At 53.3% G+C, this 16,190-nt stretch overlaps 1 protein-coding gene across 5 annotated transcripts in view; it reads left to right on the forward strand.

Moving 5' to 3' along the window:
* Acot7 (acyl-CoA thioesterase 7) overlaps positions 1-16,190 on the forward strand; it is a 94,002-nt gene that overhangs the window by 18,871 nt on the left and 58,941 nt on the right. For 3 of the 5 annotated variants that reach the window (XM_042672802.1, XM_042672806.1, XM_042672801.1), the window contains exon 2: positions 12,662-12,779. In XM_042672802.1, the coding sequence (XP_042528736.1) occupies positions 12,662-12,779 (118 nt within the window). Of the gene's footprint in view, positions 1-3,202; positions 3,301-4,884; positions 5,073-12,661; positions 12,780-16,190 lie in introns of those variants that run through there. The other 2 variants (XM_042672804.1, XM_042672805.1) reach the window with 2 other exon arrangements.

Here is a 16,190-nt window from a genome sequence, read left to right on the forward strand (position 1 = left end):
CTCCTGGGCTCAAGTGATCCTCTGGTGTGAGACTTCCAAGTAGTTGGGACTACAGATGTGTACTGTCACACCTGGGTTTTGATTCTAGCCCTTACTGAGCTAGTTAAGTGTTACATTCCCTCTTGGGCACTCATGCGCTGTTGGCACAGTCATTTGAGGTGTCAGGTGGGAGATCGATCCAGCCTTGAAACTGGTGGCCATTGCTTTCAGCAAGTGTCAGACTGTTTTATTTGTGTTTCTGTGCTGATTTGTCTGTGCTGTTGACTTTGGTGGAGCATGCATTGGGACCTCAGCTATAACAACTAAATTGCTTTTGGTGATGTAGTCTGCATGTTGATATCCTATGCTCCCTTTAGTGACAGCAGGCTGGGCCTTGTGTGGTCCTTACATTGCAGTAGGCAAGGTCTTAGAAGGAGGAGGGTACCCATAGAGTGGCACCTGCTCACCCAGCTAATCCGTGGTATAGGAAAACATTTCTAGTATTTTCTTAACTTATAATTTTGTTTTTGTTTTGATGGTGTAGAAGAATCTAACCCAGGACCTTGAGCATGCTAGGTAAGTGCTCTACTACAGAGCCACACCCCAGCACTGGCTTGTTTTTGTGTGTATGTGTTGTTGTTTTTTTTGAAGTTTTAAAGGTGCTTTGATGCCAGGCCTGGCGGTGGACACCTGCAGTCCTAGCACTTGGGAGGCAAAAACAGGAGATTGATATGAGGTCAGTCTGGGCTATGTAGCCATAACCTATGTTTAAAAAAAAAAAAAAAAGCTCCTTAATATTTTGGATACAAATAGTTAATTGGATCGGATCTGTGTTTTGTAAGTATTTTCCCCTGGTCTTAGTTTGTCTCTTCTTTCTCTTTAACAGTGTCTTTCTCAGAACTGTTTTTTTTTTTGGGGGGGGGGGGGTGAGGTGGGGGAAGGGGCAGTGCCAGTGCTGGGACTTGAGAATTCATGGTCTTGTGTTCTTGCCTAGCTTGGTGCTTTGCCACTTGAACCACACCTCTACTTCAGTCATTCTGCTGGTTATTTGGAGATAGGAGTTTTAGGGACCTTTCTGCCTGGGCTGGCTTTGAACCGCCATCCTCAGATCTCAGCCTCCTGAGTAGCTAGGATTGCTGGCATGAGTCCCCAGTACCCAGCTCAGAACTGACTTTGATTTCAGAAGCCTGGCCCGTCAGCCATGTGGCTGCTCAGGATGAGAGGAGGTGATCAATCTTGGCCAAGGCCATGGTGATTTCCTCTCTGAACCTTGTCTTCCTCAGGCTGAAACTGTGGGTCAGTGTAGGGGACTGTCGTCCTGGCCTGTGCCTTCCACTGACAGGCAAGACACTGCAGCATACCCAAGGGCCACAGTGACCATGAGCCTGGGCCTTGGTTTCCAGTCCATTTGTGCTGGGCATGTCCAGCCAGCCTGCTGCGACGCTTCTGCCTGTGGGTCAGGCTTTTTCCCAAGGCTACTGCCCAGTGGCTCCAGTCTTCCCTACTCAGGTGGCCCCACACTCTGAACTTACTCTGAGCAGTGCTGAGTACCTGCTGGTCTGTCCCCAGGGTGTCCAGTGGGCATCAGGACTTTGAGCAATGCCAGCATGGTGCTGGACAGTTCTGGGTGGCCAAGCTCTTGGGATTCCCCAAGTGACTGTGGGGCTGCCTCCCTCCCACCTCTCCTGAGCGTGTGGCTGCAGCACGTGGAGCCCCAGGTGACTTTAGTGCACTTGCTGAATTCTGGAAATGCCCTGGATCAGTGTCTCAAGTACAGACTTAAAGCATTCGAAACTAACTTGGTTCTTAAAGGTCAGTCAAGTGGGGTGGGAGGGATGTTTATTTAAGCTGTTTTATTGGTATGACTGCATACCTAAAGTGTATAGTTGGATCAACTTTACCCTGTATATATGCCTGTGAGGCCATCACCGCAATCAAGATAACAAACATGTCCAGTACCCTGAGAGTTCCTTCCTGTTCCTGCCTTCCTCCCTCCTGCCCTCGCTCCCTTCCTTCCTCCCTCTCTCCCATTTCCCACTCACAGATAACTGCTCCTCTGCTTGCTGTCTGTTGTGGTTGGCAGTTTCTAGAATTTTACAAAAATGGAATAAAAAACCCATCATGTTGCTGCATGTCTATAATTGCAATTCTTGGGAGGCAGAGGCAGAACAATCATGAATTCTAGTTCGCTCTGAGCTACAAAGTGAGACCTTTCTTGAGACCAAGGGCTGATGCTGGGTACCAGCTACTCAGAAGGCTAAGATCTGAAGATCATTTTTCAAAGTCAGCATGGAATCCATGAGACTTTTACCTCCACTTAACTATCCCAGCTTTTTTGCTAAAGGCTAGTGCTCTACCACTTGCTACAGCTTCACTTTCAGCTTTTTTGGTGCTTAATTGGAGATAAGAGTCTCACAAACTTTTCTACCCAGGCTAGTTCCGAACCTTGATCCTCAGATCTCAGCTTCCTGAGAACTAGGCTTACAGATGTGAGCCACTGGTGGAATTATTCTTTGTTTTTTTGTTTTTTTTTTTGTTTTTTTTTGGTCAGTCATGGGCCTGAACTCTGGGCCTGGGAGCTATCCCTCAGCTCTTCAGCTCAAGGCTAGCGCTCTACCACTTGAGCCACAGCGCCACTTCTGGCTTTTTCTGCTTATGTGGTGCTGAAGAATTGAACCCAGGGCCTCATGCATGCAAGGCAAGCACTCTACCACTGAGCCACCTTCCCAGCCCCAGATGGTGGAATTATTCTTGCTTGAATAATCATCTGTCGTGTGGACACGTTGTTTATTTACCTATCAGTGATGGATACATGGGTTGTGTCTGGCTTTTGATGACTGAATCGTGCGGCAGGGAATGTTTTCCATCATTTGACTGTACTATTTTAAAATGGCTTTGCTTAGTTTAGTGGATGGAGGACAGCATCTCACAGTTGTTTAACTTGGAGATAATTCGCTCATAAGGCCGAATCATTTGACAAGTCCTTATCTGCTGGTGTGAGCCAGTGTTACTGTGAAGGCCTGGAATGTTCCTTGCTCCTTTGGAGTAGGTGGTGGCCTGATCCAGCTCAGGCCAGGGCCGGGTGGAGGAGGAAGCCAGAGTTGCCTAGTGAGGTGGCAATGCCCTCCTGGAGGGATGGGGCCAAGTCCAAAGGGCCCAGCATTGGGGGCCGAGGCTCAGTCCCTGCAGTATATCTGGCTGTAGCTTTGGGAGGTCACAGTGGAGGCCTAGGAAGACCATGCTCATGCTATGGCGAGCCTTGTCTCTCCAGGCCCTCAAGAAGGGGGTCCTCGACGCCTGTGTTGGGGAGAAGGCCAAGCAGTGAGTTTTGGGGGCTGAGAGGAACCATAGGACTGTGGGGTGGTAGAGGGGTGTTTGGAGAAGACCAGGTCTGTGTGCACAAGTGGGCAGAGCTGTGGGATCTGGACACTATTCTGGGGTGCTTGCTGGAATGGGATACCCCATAACCTTTTCAAGATGGACTGGAAAGGATGGCCTGTGGTCTGGGCTCCCCGGCTTTGAGGGGCATCCTAGGGTCTGTAGGGAACTTTCGGGGCCTGAGTTGTATAGAAGCTCCACTTTGGACTCTGGGTCCGGGATGGGGCAGGGGTAAGAGTTGTCCAGCTTTTCCCCTGCTGAGGAGCAACAGGAAGATCCTGGGCACCGAGCTGCCCTGAGAGTGGACACCCTCTTCTGTCTGGAGCACGTAGCATGGGTGTGTACGTGGTGAGGGGAGGTGGCAGGCAGAAGGGCTGGCGTTCTCAGCAAATGGAGGAGTGAGATCTGCCACCAGGAGTGAGGAGGCGCACTTGTGGGCAGGAGCCGTCAAGCTGCAAGGTTGGAAGACTCGGCCTCTGCCCTGCGCTCCAGGAGGGGGCTGCATTTGGGTTGAGGATCACGTTCCATGGCCCTGTGCTGGCAGAAGCGAGGTCAGCCTAGCCTACTTGGCCAGACAGGGTCCTCAGGGCTGGGGCAGCACCCACATTTTACCTGAGGCTCCACAATTTCCTCCTTCCTTTATAGGTGAGAGGATTTACAGACACCCGCACTTGTACTTTTGGTAATAATTAATGTAGATTGCTTTCACCAGAAGGCCACCTGATTAGAAAGTGAGAAGAGCGGAAGAGGCCCCTTAATAAGGGGCTGAATGCTAGCAGGAGGGGCCACTGGCCTGAGCTTACCCAAACTCCAGCCTAATGTTTCCTTTTTAATTTCTGTGTTGGTCCTGGGCCTTGAACTCGGCCTAGATGTTATACCTGAGCTCTTTTGTTCCAGGCTAGTGCTCTACCACATGAACCTCAGCTCTATTTGTGGCTTTTTGCTGGTTAATTGGAGATAAAGTCTTACAGATTTTCCTGCCTGGACTGGCTTTGGATTGAGATCTGCAGGTTGCAGTTCAAAGCCAACCTAGGCAGGAAACTACAGTCTGCTGAAGGTATGGAATTGCAGAGCCTGAGACAAGTACCCTGTCCTCAGAAACAGGGCAGAGGGGAGACTGATGTTAGCTGACTCCCCTTCCATCCATCCCCCAGGCCCTGAGGGGTCCTTGGGACTATTTCAGGCTCAGAAGGTTATGGGCGTAGCTCTTGGGGCCGCCTTTCCACAGTGGGTGATGCTTCTGTCTGGGATTCTGGAGCCCCGGATGGCGATGGCCGGGCCTGGGTGGGGCCACCTCAGCTGGGGGGGCCGCCTCGGCTGGGGGGCTGAAGTGGGCCAACTGCCCTGTTAGGGACAGCACAGCCTCCAGATGTCATCCTGTGGGCTGCTCAGTTCAGCTGTACCTTCTACTTCCTGCCTTCCTGACACGGCAGTTGGAGGGCCCAGTTGTGGTGGTATATAAAACAAGGTTTCTATGACAACTTCAAACTCTTCCTGTTTAGATTGGGCAGCCCCGGATGTCAGTCTGGCTGCTCCCTCCCAAGCCGCGACTGACCTGCAGGGAGCTGGGACTGTTCTGGGTCAGGCAGGCCTGAGCATGGCCCTGCGCAGTAGAGAAGGATGAGAGACCGTGATGCTGGCTGCCACTGCCTCCTGTGCCTGACTCTGGACTGAGCACGGGCCATCCCCGCTGGCATGGCCTCCCAGCTGAGCAGGTACTGCCCACGCTGTCACTGGGGGCACATTGTGTGTCTGGAGGACACTTGGAGGAGAGAGCTGGGCCGAGCAGTGTGCCTCGTGGCTGGCTGTCTGCATGTGCCCAGGAAGGCTGGTGAAGTACCTCCCTGGTCTTGTGCTTACTGATCCTGAGCAAGCCTGATCAAGGCAGCTGCCTCTCTCCCCAGCCTCGCTCCTGCTCCCTTTTCTTATGCTGTGGCTTGCCTAGTGCTACTGCTCTGCTTCCTCCCCAGCCATCAGCGTTGGGTCTTTGGTATTAGTGGGTACTGGTCTGAGGACCCCATGTGGGACCTCTGGTCCATCCCCCATCCATCCAAGTGTGAGGAGCTTGGGGGTGGGTTGCTAGCACCTCCCTGTCCTACTCTGGGCCTGCAGGTACCCCCAGAACTGTTTCTTGCCCAGCTCTTTCTCCTGTCCCTACCTCCTTGTGAGGGTATAGTAGGGTCTCAGGGTTTGGCAGAGCTCCCTAGGGGAAGATGAGGTGCTCCCATGTGTCTCCATTTGCCCCTCAGGGTCCTGTGGTTGGCCATGAGCCTGTTTGGTCCCGTGAAGCAGCCTGGTGTGAAGTTCCCAGGGCTCCTCACCCCCCAAGGGCAGCATCCCTGTCCCCATGTTCCTGACCAAGGCATCTGTTCCTGAGGAAGCTCCAAGAGTTCACAGGCCCCCTGTGGGGGCCTCCAGCCTGCGCAGCACACACCATTGCCACCTCTACCTCTCTGCGAGGGAGGGGCCATTGGAAGGGAGAGGTTCCAGAGCTTCCGGCCCTATCTGTGTGCTGTCCTGAGCTGCCACCCACCCCTAGCCCTCCTGGCTCAGCGTGTGCCCCTCAGCAGCCGGACCAGGGGCCTGCCTGGCTCTGGCACCATGGGGACCTCAAGAGGACTGGGCCTGCTGCGTCACCCGACTGCTCAGTGTGGCCGCCTCCTGCCTCAGTTCTCTCACTCGCCGTGAGTAGAGGAAGCCGACACGCCACACCCCTCGTTGCCATGGTTTTCATGCAGCAGTGTTTTAATTTTAGCGCTGACATTTTCGAAGCAGAAACAGAGATGCTGGCCACCCTCCCAGCGGAGCGGGCTGTGGGAGGGCCAGGCAGGGGCCAGCCTCCTGGGCTGCTGCCAAGATGACAGTGCAGGACCAGGCCTGGGCTGGCGGGGCCCGAGGCTGCGGGAGCCGAGCCCGGCATCCAGGCTGCGGCACCACAGCCCCGCTGGGCCACCTGTGCCAATCCTTGCTGCCACGGAGGGTGGAGTGAGCACAAACAATACAGTCAATGTATTCTTGTCATCTAGAGCAAAGGCTGAGATCAAAGTGTCGGCGGGGCTGTGCTCTCGCAGAGGCCCCAGGGAGCCTTTCCTGCCAGCTTCTAAGACTTCTGGCAAACCCAGCACCCTGAGACTTATGGCTGCTTCACTTCAGACTCTGTCTTGTGTTCACATGACCTTCTTTCTCCCTGTGTGTAGGGTGTGAGGATGTCACTCATTGGATTAGGGCCTACCCTGTAATGATGTGGACCTAAAATGTCACCCTAAGAGCTCCTGTATTGAAGGCTTGGTCCCTAGTACAAGCGATGTTTGGAGGTAGGCTTTGGGAGACTGGCTCCCAAGGGCTTTCCTTAAATCAGTGGTCTATTTATGGACTCTTAAGTTTGAGTAAACTCTTGGGAGGCGTTGGAACTGTGGAAGGGAGGCCTGGTTGGGGGAGGGCATGTCTTTGAAGGTGTATCTTTTTTTTTCTGGGGGAGGAGGTGTAGGTCGTGGGGCCTGAACTCTGGGCCTGGGTGCTGTCCCTCAGCTGTCATCTCAAGACTAGTGCTCTACCACTTGAGCCACAGCACCACTTGTGGTTTTTTCTGCTTATGTGGTACTGAGAATCGAACCCAGGGCCTCATGCATGCAAGGCAAGCACTCTGCCACTGAGCCACCTTCCCAGCCCTGAGGGTGTATCTTGCCATAGCCCCTTCCTGTATTTCCCATGCTTTCTTACCTCCATGAACTGAGTAGCTTCTGCCATGCCCTGGGCTCTTCTGCCTTGCCTCTGGACCATGGCAGTGGTCTGGCTGGCCATGAATTGAAACCCCTCAGACAGAGCCAAAGTAAGTCTTTACTCCTTATTTTATTTATCTGTGCTTCCCTTGGTCTTTTCAGTTGAAGCTGCCACTCTACCACTTCCAGCTTTTTTGGTGGCTAATTGGAGATAAGGTAGACTTTCCTGCTGGGCTGGCTTCAAACAGTGATCTTCAGACCTCAACCTCCTGAGTAGCTAGGATTATAGGCATGAGCCACCAGTGCCTGTCTTCTTTACACCTTTTAAATGACTTCTGTCCGTTATTTGGAAGGGTCTGTTTCAGCCCAGGGCACAGGCTCCGTGCCAGGCTCAGGCTGGGTTCTATCTTGGGAGGGTGTCAAGAAACAGGAGGACAGGAGTAACTCCCCTCCCAGGCCCTCCTTGCCTGTTCTTGTACCTGTGCTTTCTGCTCCAGAATGCCAGCTCCTCCCTTATCTGTACTCTGGATGGGCATGGAGCCATCTGCAGGGAAAGTGGCTTTACCCTGAGAGCACGGCTGCAGAGTGCTCCTGGGACAGACCCGAGGGAGACTGAAGAGATGGCTGGAGGCTCTCAGGGGACTTTAGAGTAATTTGATGACTTAAAATTGACACTCTCACTGAGCTGTGCTCAGAAGCTTCCAGACTCCCAGATCACCTTGTCCTTATTGTCCTGTGTTCTTTATTTCACCTAACTTTGTATTAGAGCGCTTCTGCTCTAGAGGCTGAGTGATACTCTGTCGTATGGGTATAACTTCTCCATCTTTAGTGGGGGACATTTAAGGTGCTGGACAGTCTTCTGGATAGACTGACCTTGCTGCTTTCTCTTGTGTCAAGTCACATGCTAGGGGAAGGTCCCAGACCTGGGCACACCTATGCACTTGCTTGGGCTTTTGATAGAGAATGCTGATCACTCTCCATGAGGTTCTGTCGATGCTGCTGCCCCATTTGTAGATGCATCCTTTCTCTTCAGATGCTGCTGGCTGAGTGGGATGGGCACAGGTAGGGCAGTAGGGATGGCCAGGTGTGCTTGATAAACAGCAGTGGTTAGGTAGGTGCAGTTTGGAGCCCCACAGGGCAGTAGAGATGAGGTGGAGAAAGGTCAAATACCTTACAAGGGAGCTGAGTCCTTATTCTACAGCAGGAATGGTTGACGCAGTCATCACCAGATTCCTGCTTACGATGGTCTCCCTTGGGGCAGTGAGTCAGGACATAGGCCTGGTAGAGAAGTCAGATACCCTCCTCAGACCACCCATCTGAGTGTGTGATCCTCTTGTCTTCTGAGCCCCTCTTCCTAGAGCGGAATCCAGACTGCTCTAGTCCCAAGGCCTCCCGTGACAAGCTTGGGCCTCATTCCTGGTTACTTTCATCCGCAGCCCCTGTGTGGGCCACACGCCAGCTCTGTGGGTTTGCTTTGTGGAATTACGTCTTTGAGGCAGGCCCTCTTGAAGTGCCGCTTCTCGTCAGGACATTTCCTTGGCCTCTGCCCTCTGTTCCTCCACAGGATGTGGCCAAGGTGTCACTTCTGGGAAGTTTGCCCAGAATTCTGGAGGCAGCTCTTAGCTGCATCTTTGCTCATCTTCCCAGGTGCCCATGTCATCAGCCTGCTTCCCACATCAGAGGATGCTGCAGAGGGCAGTGGTTCCCATGGAGCTTGGCCTGGGGCCCCACCCAGCCTGGCCTGTTTATCCCATTAGGACTAGATCTGTGTGGTTCTCGTGTGGGCCAGGAGTAGCTGGCATGCAGGGGAAAGGGGAGGCTGTGGGTGAGTCAGCAGCCCCAGCCACTGCAGCTGGCAGAGGACGGCGAGGTCTAGCCAGAAGGAGAGGAGTTGGTCGTGCAGGAAGCGGCATCCCTGCCTGGCTGGCTGGCTTTTCTGGAGTCTGGGCTCCGTGGGAATGTGTGTGTGTGTGTGTGTGTGTGTGTGTGTGTGTGTGTGTGTGTGTGTGTGTGTGTTGTGTGTGGGGGTAATAAAATGGGCATGGGTTCCTGGGAGGATGTCACAGATCAGACTTCAACCAGAAGTCTGACTCCACAGTCAGGCCTGGGACTGGGCAGGCTGGGCCCTGGCTGATACCTGAGCTGGCCCCTGCCCTTCAGATTCAGGAGGGTCTTCATTGAACTTGGGGCCTCCAGGAGTTGTGTGTGCTGGTCACATTCCTGCTGGGTCCAGCAGGTGGTCCAGTGTCTCGCCTTCTCTGCTGGCATTGCTTCTCTTCTATTTTTCTTTTGCTGATAGTAAAGAGCAATTCCAATACTTTTATTACCCTTGTGTTTGCCAAAACGAAAGCTTGAACTAGGCGCCACAAATTCCCCTGGCTCCCCTGTTTCTTGGAGATGAGGCATGTCTGGCTGGGTGTGTGGCAATTGGGTGTGTCTGGGAGGAAGGGAGAGGCAACGCTGGGGTAGTGGCTGGTGGGGGGGTAAGGCCCGGCTGGGAAGCCACTGGGACCAGGAGCTTGCTGGCTGCCACTGCCTGAGCAGTCCTGAGGGCAGGACTGAGTGCGCTGGGCTTTTTGGCCTCATGGTAGAAGTGACAGCAGAGTCCTGTCCAGGGCAAGGACCTTTGGGGATTAATGTAACCGAGGCTGTGTTTCTCAGTGGCCAGTGGCCTGGGAGTTGGGATGGTCCTTGGTGCAGGACCCCAGGGCAGCAGGTGATGGCCGGGTTGGGGAGGGAAGGCATGGGGTTGAAGCTTTTGATGCTTACTCCCTTGGAGATAACGCCATGTGTGGGGTCCTTGGTTGGTGGCATGGGGTTCCTGGAGTAGGCAACCTGCCCCTCACCTTAAGCCCTGCTTCTTGGGGTGGCTCCAGATTCTCAGCTTAGGAGCCACTCCTAGCCTCTGATCACAAAGGCTACCCTAAGGTTCCCTTCCTCGGTGCCCATGGGCTCCTTCCTTCTTCCTTCCTGGCAGCCTGGACTGGTGTTCTTGGCAAAGGAGCCTCACAGAGGCGCCAGCTGCTCCTCAGACGGTCTATGCTCTGTCCTCGCCCCGCGAGCCGTGGCCTGGGCAGCTCTGTGCTCTGCCGCCTCGTGCCAGCCTTGTCCTGTGGAGAGGGCCCCTGGCTGTCCCCCACCCCCCGCAGCTGGGCGCACAGGGGCCTTCCTGCTGAGTTGGAAACGGGAATCAAGGAGACACGTTGTTAAAACTGTTTTGTGATTTACAATTGGCTGTGTTGGAGCTCAAGCTTAAAATTTGCAAAGACCCGTAATAGTGTAAATGCAATTTCTTTCTTTTCTTTTTTTAAAATTTTATTGTCAAGGTGATGTACAGGGGGGTTATAGTTGTAAATGCATTTTTAAAAAACAAGTATTTTTTGTGTGTGTGATTTCCACTTTTTATTTATCTTTTTTTTTTTTTTTGGTCAGTCGTAGGGCTTGAACTCTGGGCTTAGGCGCTGTCCCTGCGCTCTTCAGCTCAAGGAGAGCTCTCTACCACTTGAGCCACAGCGCCACTTCCGGTTTTCTAGTGGTTTATTGGAGATAAGAGTCTCATGGACTTTCATTGCCCGGGCTGGCTTTGAACCATGATCCTCAGATCTCAGCCTCCTGAGTAGCTAGGATTATAGGTGTGAGCTACTGGTGCCCTGCTTATTTATCTTTTTGTGCTGACATGGGTGCTTGAACTTAGGGCCTTTCACTGTCACTTGGATTTTTCCACTCAAAGCTAGCACTCTTCCACTTGAGCCAATTTCCACTTCTGGTTTTTGTTGGTTAATTGGAGATAAGAGTCTCTGATTTGTCTGCCAGAGTTGCCTTTGAACCACAATCCTCAGATCTCAACTGGCATTGTTTGCTTTTTTTTTTTTTTTTTTAATCAGTCGTGGGGCTTGAACTCTAGGCCTGGGCACTGTCCCTGAGCTCTTCAACTCAAGGCTAGTGCTCTATCACTTGAGCACAGTGCCGCTTCCGGCCTTTCCTGTTTATGTGGTGCTGAGGAATCGAACCCAGGGCCTCACGCATGTGAGGCAAGCTCTCTACTGCTGAGCCACCTTCCCAGCCCTTGTTTACTTTTTTTTAGCTTACTGGTGCAGAGGTGGGAAGATTTCACTGTTACATTTCTATACATTAAACTGTGAAAATACCTTCTTCCTTCCTGCTCCACGGGTCCCTCCTCACGTCACTGTGCTGCCACGCAGGTGGCTTCCAGCCCTGCTGTCAGACCTGAGTGGGCCTCACTCCTGGCCACATCTCACCCAGGGGGAGGATGGCTTTGGGGATGGGACAGACTCAGCTGTCCATCACTTGGGGATGTCTGGGTTCATTGCTCTAGAAAATGCCATCTTCTGACTCTTTCCTGGAGCCAAGAGAAAAGTCCTGTGGGTGAACATGTATCAAGTACCTGCTGTGTGCATACACGGGCTGAGGATGATGACACTCTCTGCATGGTCTTGGGCGTTTATCTCCCACTACCGGCGGGACTGTGTGGTGTATGCCACTTTATGGGCAGCATGCAGAGGTCAAGTTTGGCAGCTTGCTCAGGACCTCAGCTGGTAGAAGCCTAAGCCAGGCCTGATCTTTGGAATATGACTTGTTCAGCTTCCCAGCTGCTGAAGGCGGGGTTAGTAAATGCCAGGTCCCGGGGCTGCTGGGCTGAGGCCGCACGCCACCCACCAGGGCTGGAGCCGCCCGTGTGCCCCGTAACCAGTGCCAGCCAGACCCACACTCACCGTCTGTTGGCTATCACCTGGTTTTTTCTTGTTATCATTTTGTTTGTTGTTTATGTGGTACTGAGGAAGTGAACCCAGGGCTTCACACATACTAGGCCAGCACTCTAAGCACTAAGCCACATTCCCAGCCCCCGTTATTACCTGTGACCGTGGGTTCCATCAGCGAGGTGTTGTCTGGGAAGGTGCCAGGCTGTCCTGGGGCCACCCTGGGTAGGAACAACAAACAAGCTGGCTTGTTGAGATTCGAAAGATGTGCAGTGCCTTGCCTGGCTGGCCGTCCACAGCAGGGACCAGTGCATCTGCTGGGGAAGTGAGCTGGTGTTTCCTGTCCGTGGGGAGCTCTCAGCTTTCCACCCTGGGCTTGGGTACTACCTTGGACTCCCTGACCACCTCCCCACCCTGGGGACAGATTGGAGCCAGTGGTCTCCTGCTGGCAGAGCTCAGAAGTCTTAAAGATATGACCCGTATCCAGTTCTCAGATGCCACCCAGCTCTTCTGGGAGTCTTGATGAGGTAATGGTCATGAGATTAGCTTTTGGAGGCTTCTGAGGACCCCACTGGCTGAGTTACATCCCTTCCTTTGCTTTCAACCCTTCCGGACCAGGGCAGGGTTCTCCCCATGGTGCAGCTGGTGAAAGTCTCTGGCGTTCCCGTCCCATGAAGTGAGGACCATGTAGCCACTTTGTGTCCTGTCCATGAGGAGCACCCTATCTAGGGGAGCCCAGATGTGCGGGACGTTCTCTTCCTTCCGGGAGCCAGAGGGCTGCTTGAGGGCCCTGCCCTTCCCCGGGCCGCTGTGCACAGGTGGCACTCTGTCCTGGAGGCCTCATCTCAAGTCTCTCTCTTGCACCAGGATCATGCGGCCGGATGATGCCAATGTGGCCGGCAATGTCCACGGGGGAACCATTCTGAAGATGATCGAGGAGGCAGGGGCCATCATCAGCACCCGGCACTGCAACAGCCAGAATGGGGTGAGTGCCCTGGCCTGCCCAGCCATGGGCCGTGCCAGTCAGGGATCAGGAAGGTAGTTTACAGGAAGCCCAGGTCTAGAGCCGGCCCTTCCCTTGCCCACCAGCGGGCTCATGGATGCTCTGGTTCAGTCAGTCTTGGAGGGGCTCCTGGGAGTGAGGTTTGGTTTTGACCTCAGTGAGGAGGGTAGGAGGCTGCCAGAGACAAAGCTGCCAATCCGCTGCCAGCCTTTGTCATCAGCTGGGCTGCACTGTTGTGGAGCCCCAAGCCTGCACACGGCCTCATCTTGACCTGGTGGCTCCACTGTGGTCAGAAGCAGACCTCACCTGTCGGGAGGAAGTTTGTAGTGGGGCTCAGGAGTCTCATGAGCCTCACTGTATGGGGTTTGGACAGCCCTTGGCTGAGGTCCCACCTCAGCACCTGACCAGAGAGAGTCTGGTGTCATAGACAAGTGCTTTGTCTCTTTGCCCTGTTGCTTTCTGCCCTAAAGCCCAACAGGCCTGCGCAGCCATGCCTGGACAAGGCCCACTGCTGCCTGCCCTGCAGCTGGGTGCAGCAGGGATGGAGAAGGGCGGGGCCACCGTAAACCATACTCTAACTTAGTCAGTGGTATGTATGTTCTGTTGCCCATCAGTTAGTCCTCTGTGTTTCCTTTTCTTTGGGCTTCCCTAGTCTTTGAGACACAGATTGAAATTAGGACAGTAATTACAATGGCATTTTTCTCTGTGTTCTGCTGAAAGGACGAATCTCATATCTCTTTCTTAAAGCCAAATGCCAGAAATGATGAAGCTTAGCGAGGAAGGCACTGAAAGCCTCACAGACTAAAGCTATGCCAAGCTGTGCATGTGAAGGAAGGATTCTTGAAGGGAATTAGAATACTATTCAGCTGAAGCCCGGGAGAGCTGAAGTAGCTGCAGAAGACCAAGTTCAAAGCTAGCAGAGGTTGGCTCGTGAGGTTAAGGAAAGCAAGTTGGGCTGGGGATCTAGCTCAGCGGAAGAGCACCTGCCTGGCGAGCGCAAGGCCCTGAGTTCGGTCCTCAGCTCTGGGGAAAAGAAACATAACTCTAACGTAAGAGTACAGCCAAGTTGATGCCGATGGAGAATCCGCAGCCAGCCATTCAGAAAACTGAGCCAGGATCACAGACAAAGGCCCCTGAACAGTGGATGGTCAGTGAGGACAGAACAGCCTTCTACTGCAAGAAGATGCTGTGTAGGACTTCCACAGCAAGGAAGATCTCGGCCAGGGTCAGGTGCAGATCTTCATGAGACAGGCTGCCTCTCATCTGGTGCCTTTTAGTTGTTTATAATATAAATAATTCCAGAAATGCTAGGGGTCCTTAAGAAATCTCTGTCTGTGCTCTCTACCTGGAGCAATAAAGCCTGGATGGCAGCATACCTGTTTACTCCATGATTTAACCCTGTGGTTTTCGCTTACTTGATGAGACATATTATGCAGAGAAAATGGTTTTCTTTTAATATTTTTTGTAGGGTTCCAATAATTCACGACTTTTATCCTAGCTGCTCAAAGTCTGAGATCTTGAGGCTCTTGGTTCAAAGTCAGCCCAGGCAGAAAAAGGTGGAAGTGGAGATGTGGCCCAAGTGGTAGAGCACTGACCATGAGCAAAAAAGCCAAACAAGAGTGTGAAGCCCTGGGCTGGGAATGTGGCTTAGTGGTAGAGTGCTCACCTAGCAGGCAGGAAGCCCTGGGTTGGATTCTTCAGTACCACATGCTGCACCAGAAGTGGCACTGTGGCTCAAGTTGTAAAGCTCTGGCCTTGAGAATAGAGAGGCTTGGGGAGAATGTCCAGGCCCTGAGTTCAAGTCTCAGTACTGGCATTTCCCCCCATCTACCCCCTATGCCCCCCCCTAAAAAAAAAATCAGGAACTTATCAGCTGGGCATGGTGGCTTGCCTATAATCCTAGCTGCTCTTCAGGCAGAGGAGGAGGATTGCAAAGAGGTTCAGGCCAGCCTATGCAAAAAATGGTGGCTGTCTTCGAAGTCAGTCAGCCAGGCGTTACATGATACTGTACTTGTGATCCTGGTTACTGGGGGAGGCTGTAGCTAGTAAGATCACAGACAGAGGCTGGTCCCATTGGAAAAGTGTGAGACCCTATTTAGAAAATTACTAAAGCAGAAGGGGCTGGAGGTGTTGTTCAAGTGGTAGGATACCTGTCTAGCAGGCATGAGGTCTTAAGCTTAAATCCCAGCACCACCAAAAAGAAAATTCTCATTGGCATTGAACCTTGTCATTCAAGAGCTCTGGTGGAGGTGTGTGCTGAGACGGATGCCTGGTCCCATGCTGCCAGTGACCTTCGAGTCCTGATATTTAAGAACACTCCTCCTGTTATTTGAGATGGCCAAAGCTGCCCTCTCTTATGGTTAAGGGCAAGGTAAACCAGAACTCTTCTGGAAGTATGAGGGAATCATCCTTCTAGTTGCCCTTGAGACCTTGTGGCTGGTGGGAAGTCAAGCAGAGGCTTGAAAGAAGGTGATTACTGGCCTCACGGGGTCAGGTCAGTGCAGGAAGGGACTGCAAGGGAGCCGGAGTTAGAAGGGGGGGCCTGATAGTCCCCCACTTAGCGGAGGAAGAGCTGCTTCTTACAAAGCTTCTGACAGTGGCGCCTCCTGGTGGAGAGTTCCAGCACTGTTGCAAGGACAACAAAGCATTTATCACATTCCAGAAACGTTGATAAAGCTGCTTCAGGGTTTAAGAGAATTGACTTTGTAATTTAGGAAGTTCTGCTGTGGGGCAACGCACCCACAGACAGCACTGCACCATCACACAACACTGCACCAGCACACAGCACTGCACCCGCAGACAGCACTGCACCAGCACACAGCACTGCATCCGCACACAGCACTGCACCCACACACAGCACTGCACCCGCAGACAGCACTGCTCCAGCACACAGCCCTGCACCAGCACACAACACTGCACCCGCACACAGCACTGCTCCAGCACACAGCACTGCACCCACACACAGCACTGCACCCACACACAGCCCTGCACCAGCACACAGCACTGCACCAGCACACAGCCCTGCACCAGCACACAGCACTGCACCAGCACACAGCACTGCACCCGCACACAGCCCTGCACCCGCACACAGCCCTGCACCCGCACACAGCCCTGCACCCACAGACAGCACTGCACCCGCATACAGCACTGCTCCAGCACACAACCCTGCACCCGCAGACAGCCCTGCACCCGCAGACAGCCCTGCACCCCCCCACAGCCCTGCAGCCACAGACAGCACTGTACCCGCATACAGCACTGCACCAGCACACAACCCTACACCCACAGACAGCACTGCACCCGCACACAGCACTGCACCAGCACACAGCCCTGCACCAGCACAGCACTGCACCTGCACACAGCACTGCTCCAGCACACAGCACTGCTCCAGCACAC

The sequence above is a fragment of the Dipodomys spectabilis genome, unplaced genomic scaffold (assembly GCF_019054845.1).
Source record: "Dipodomys spectabilis isolate Male_0828 unplaced genomic scaffold, ASM1905484v1 ptg000772l, whole genome shotgun sequence".
Lineage (NCBI taxonomy): Eukaryota > Metazoa > Chordata > Mammalia > Rodentia > Heteromyidae > Dipodomys > Dipodomys spectabilis.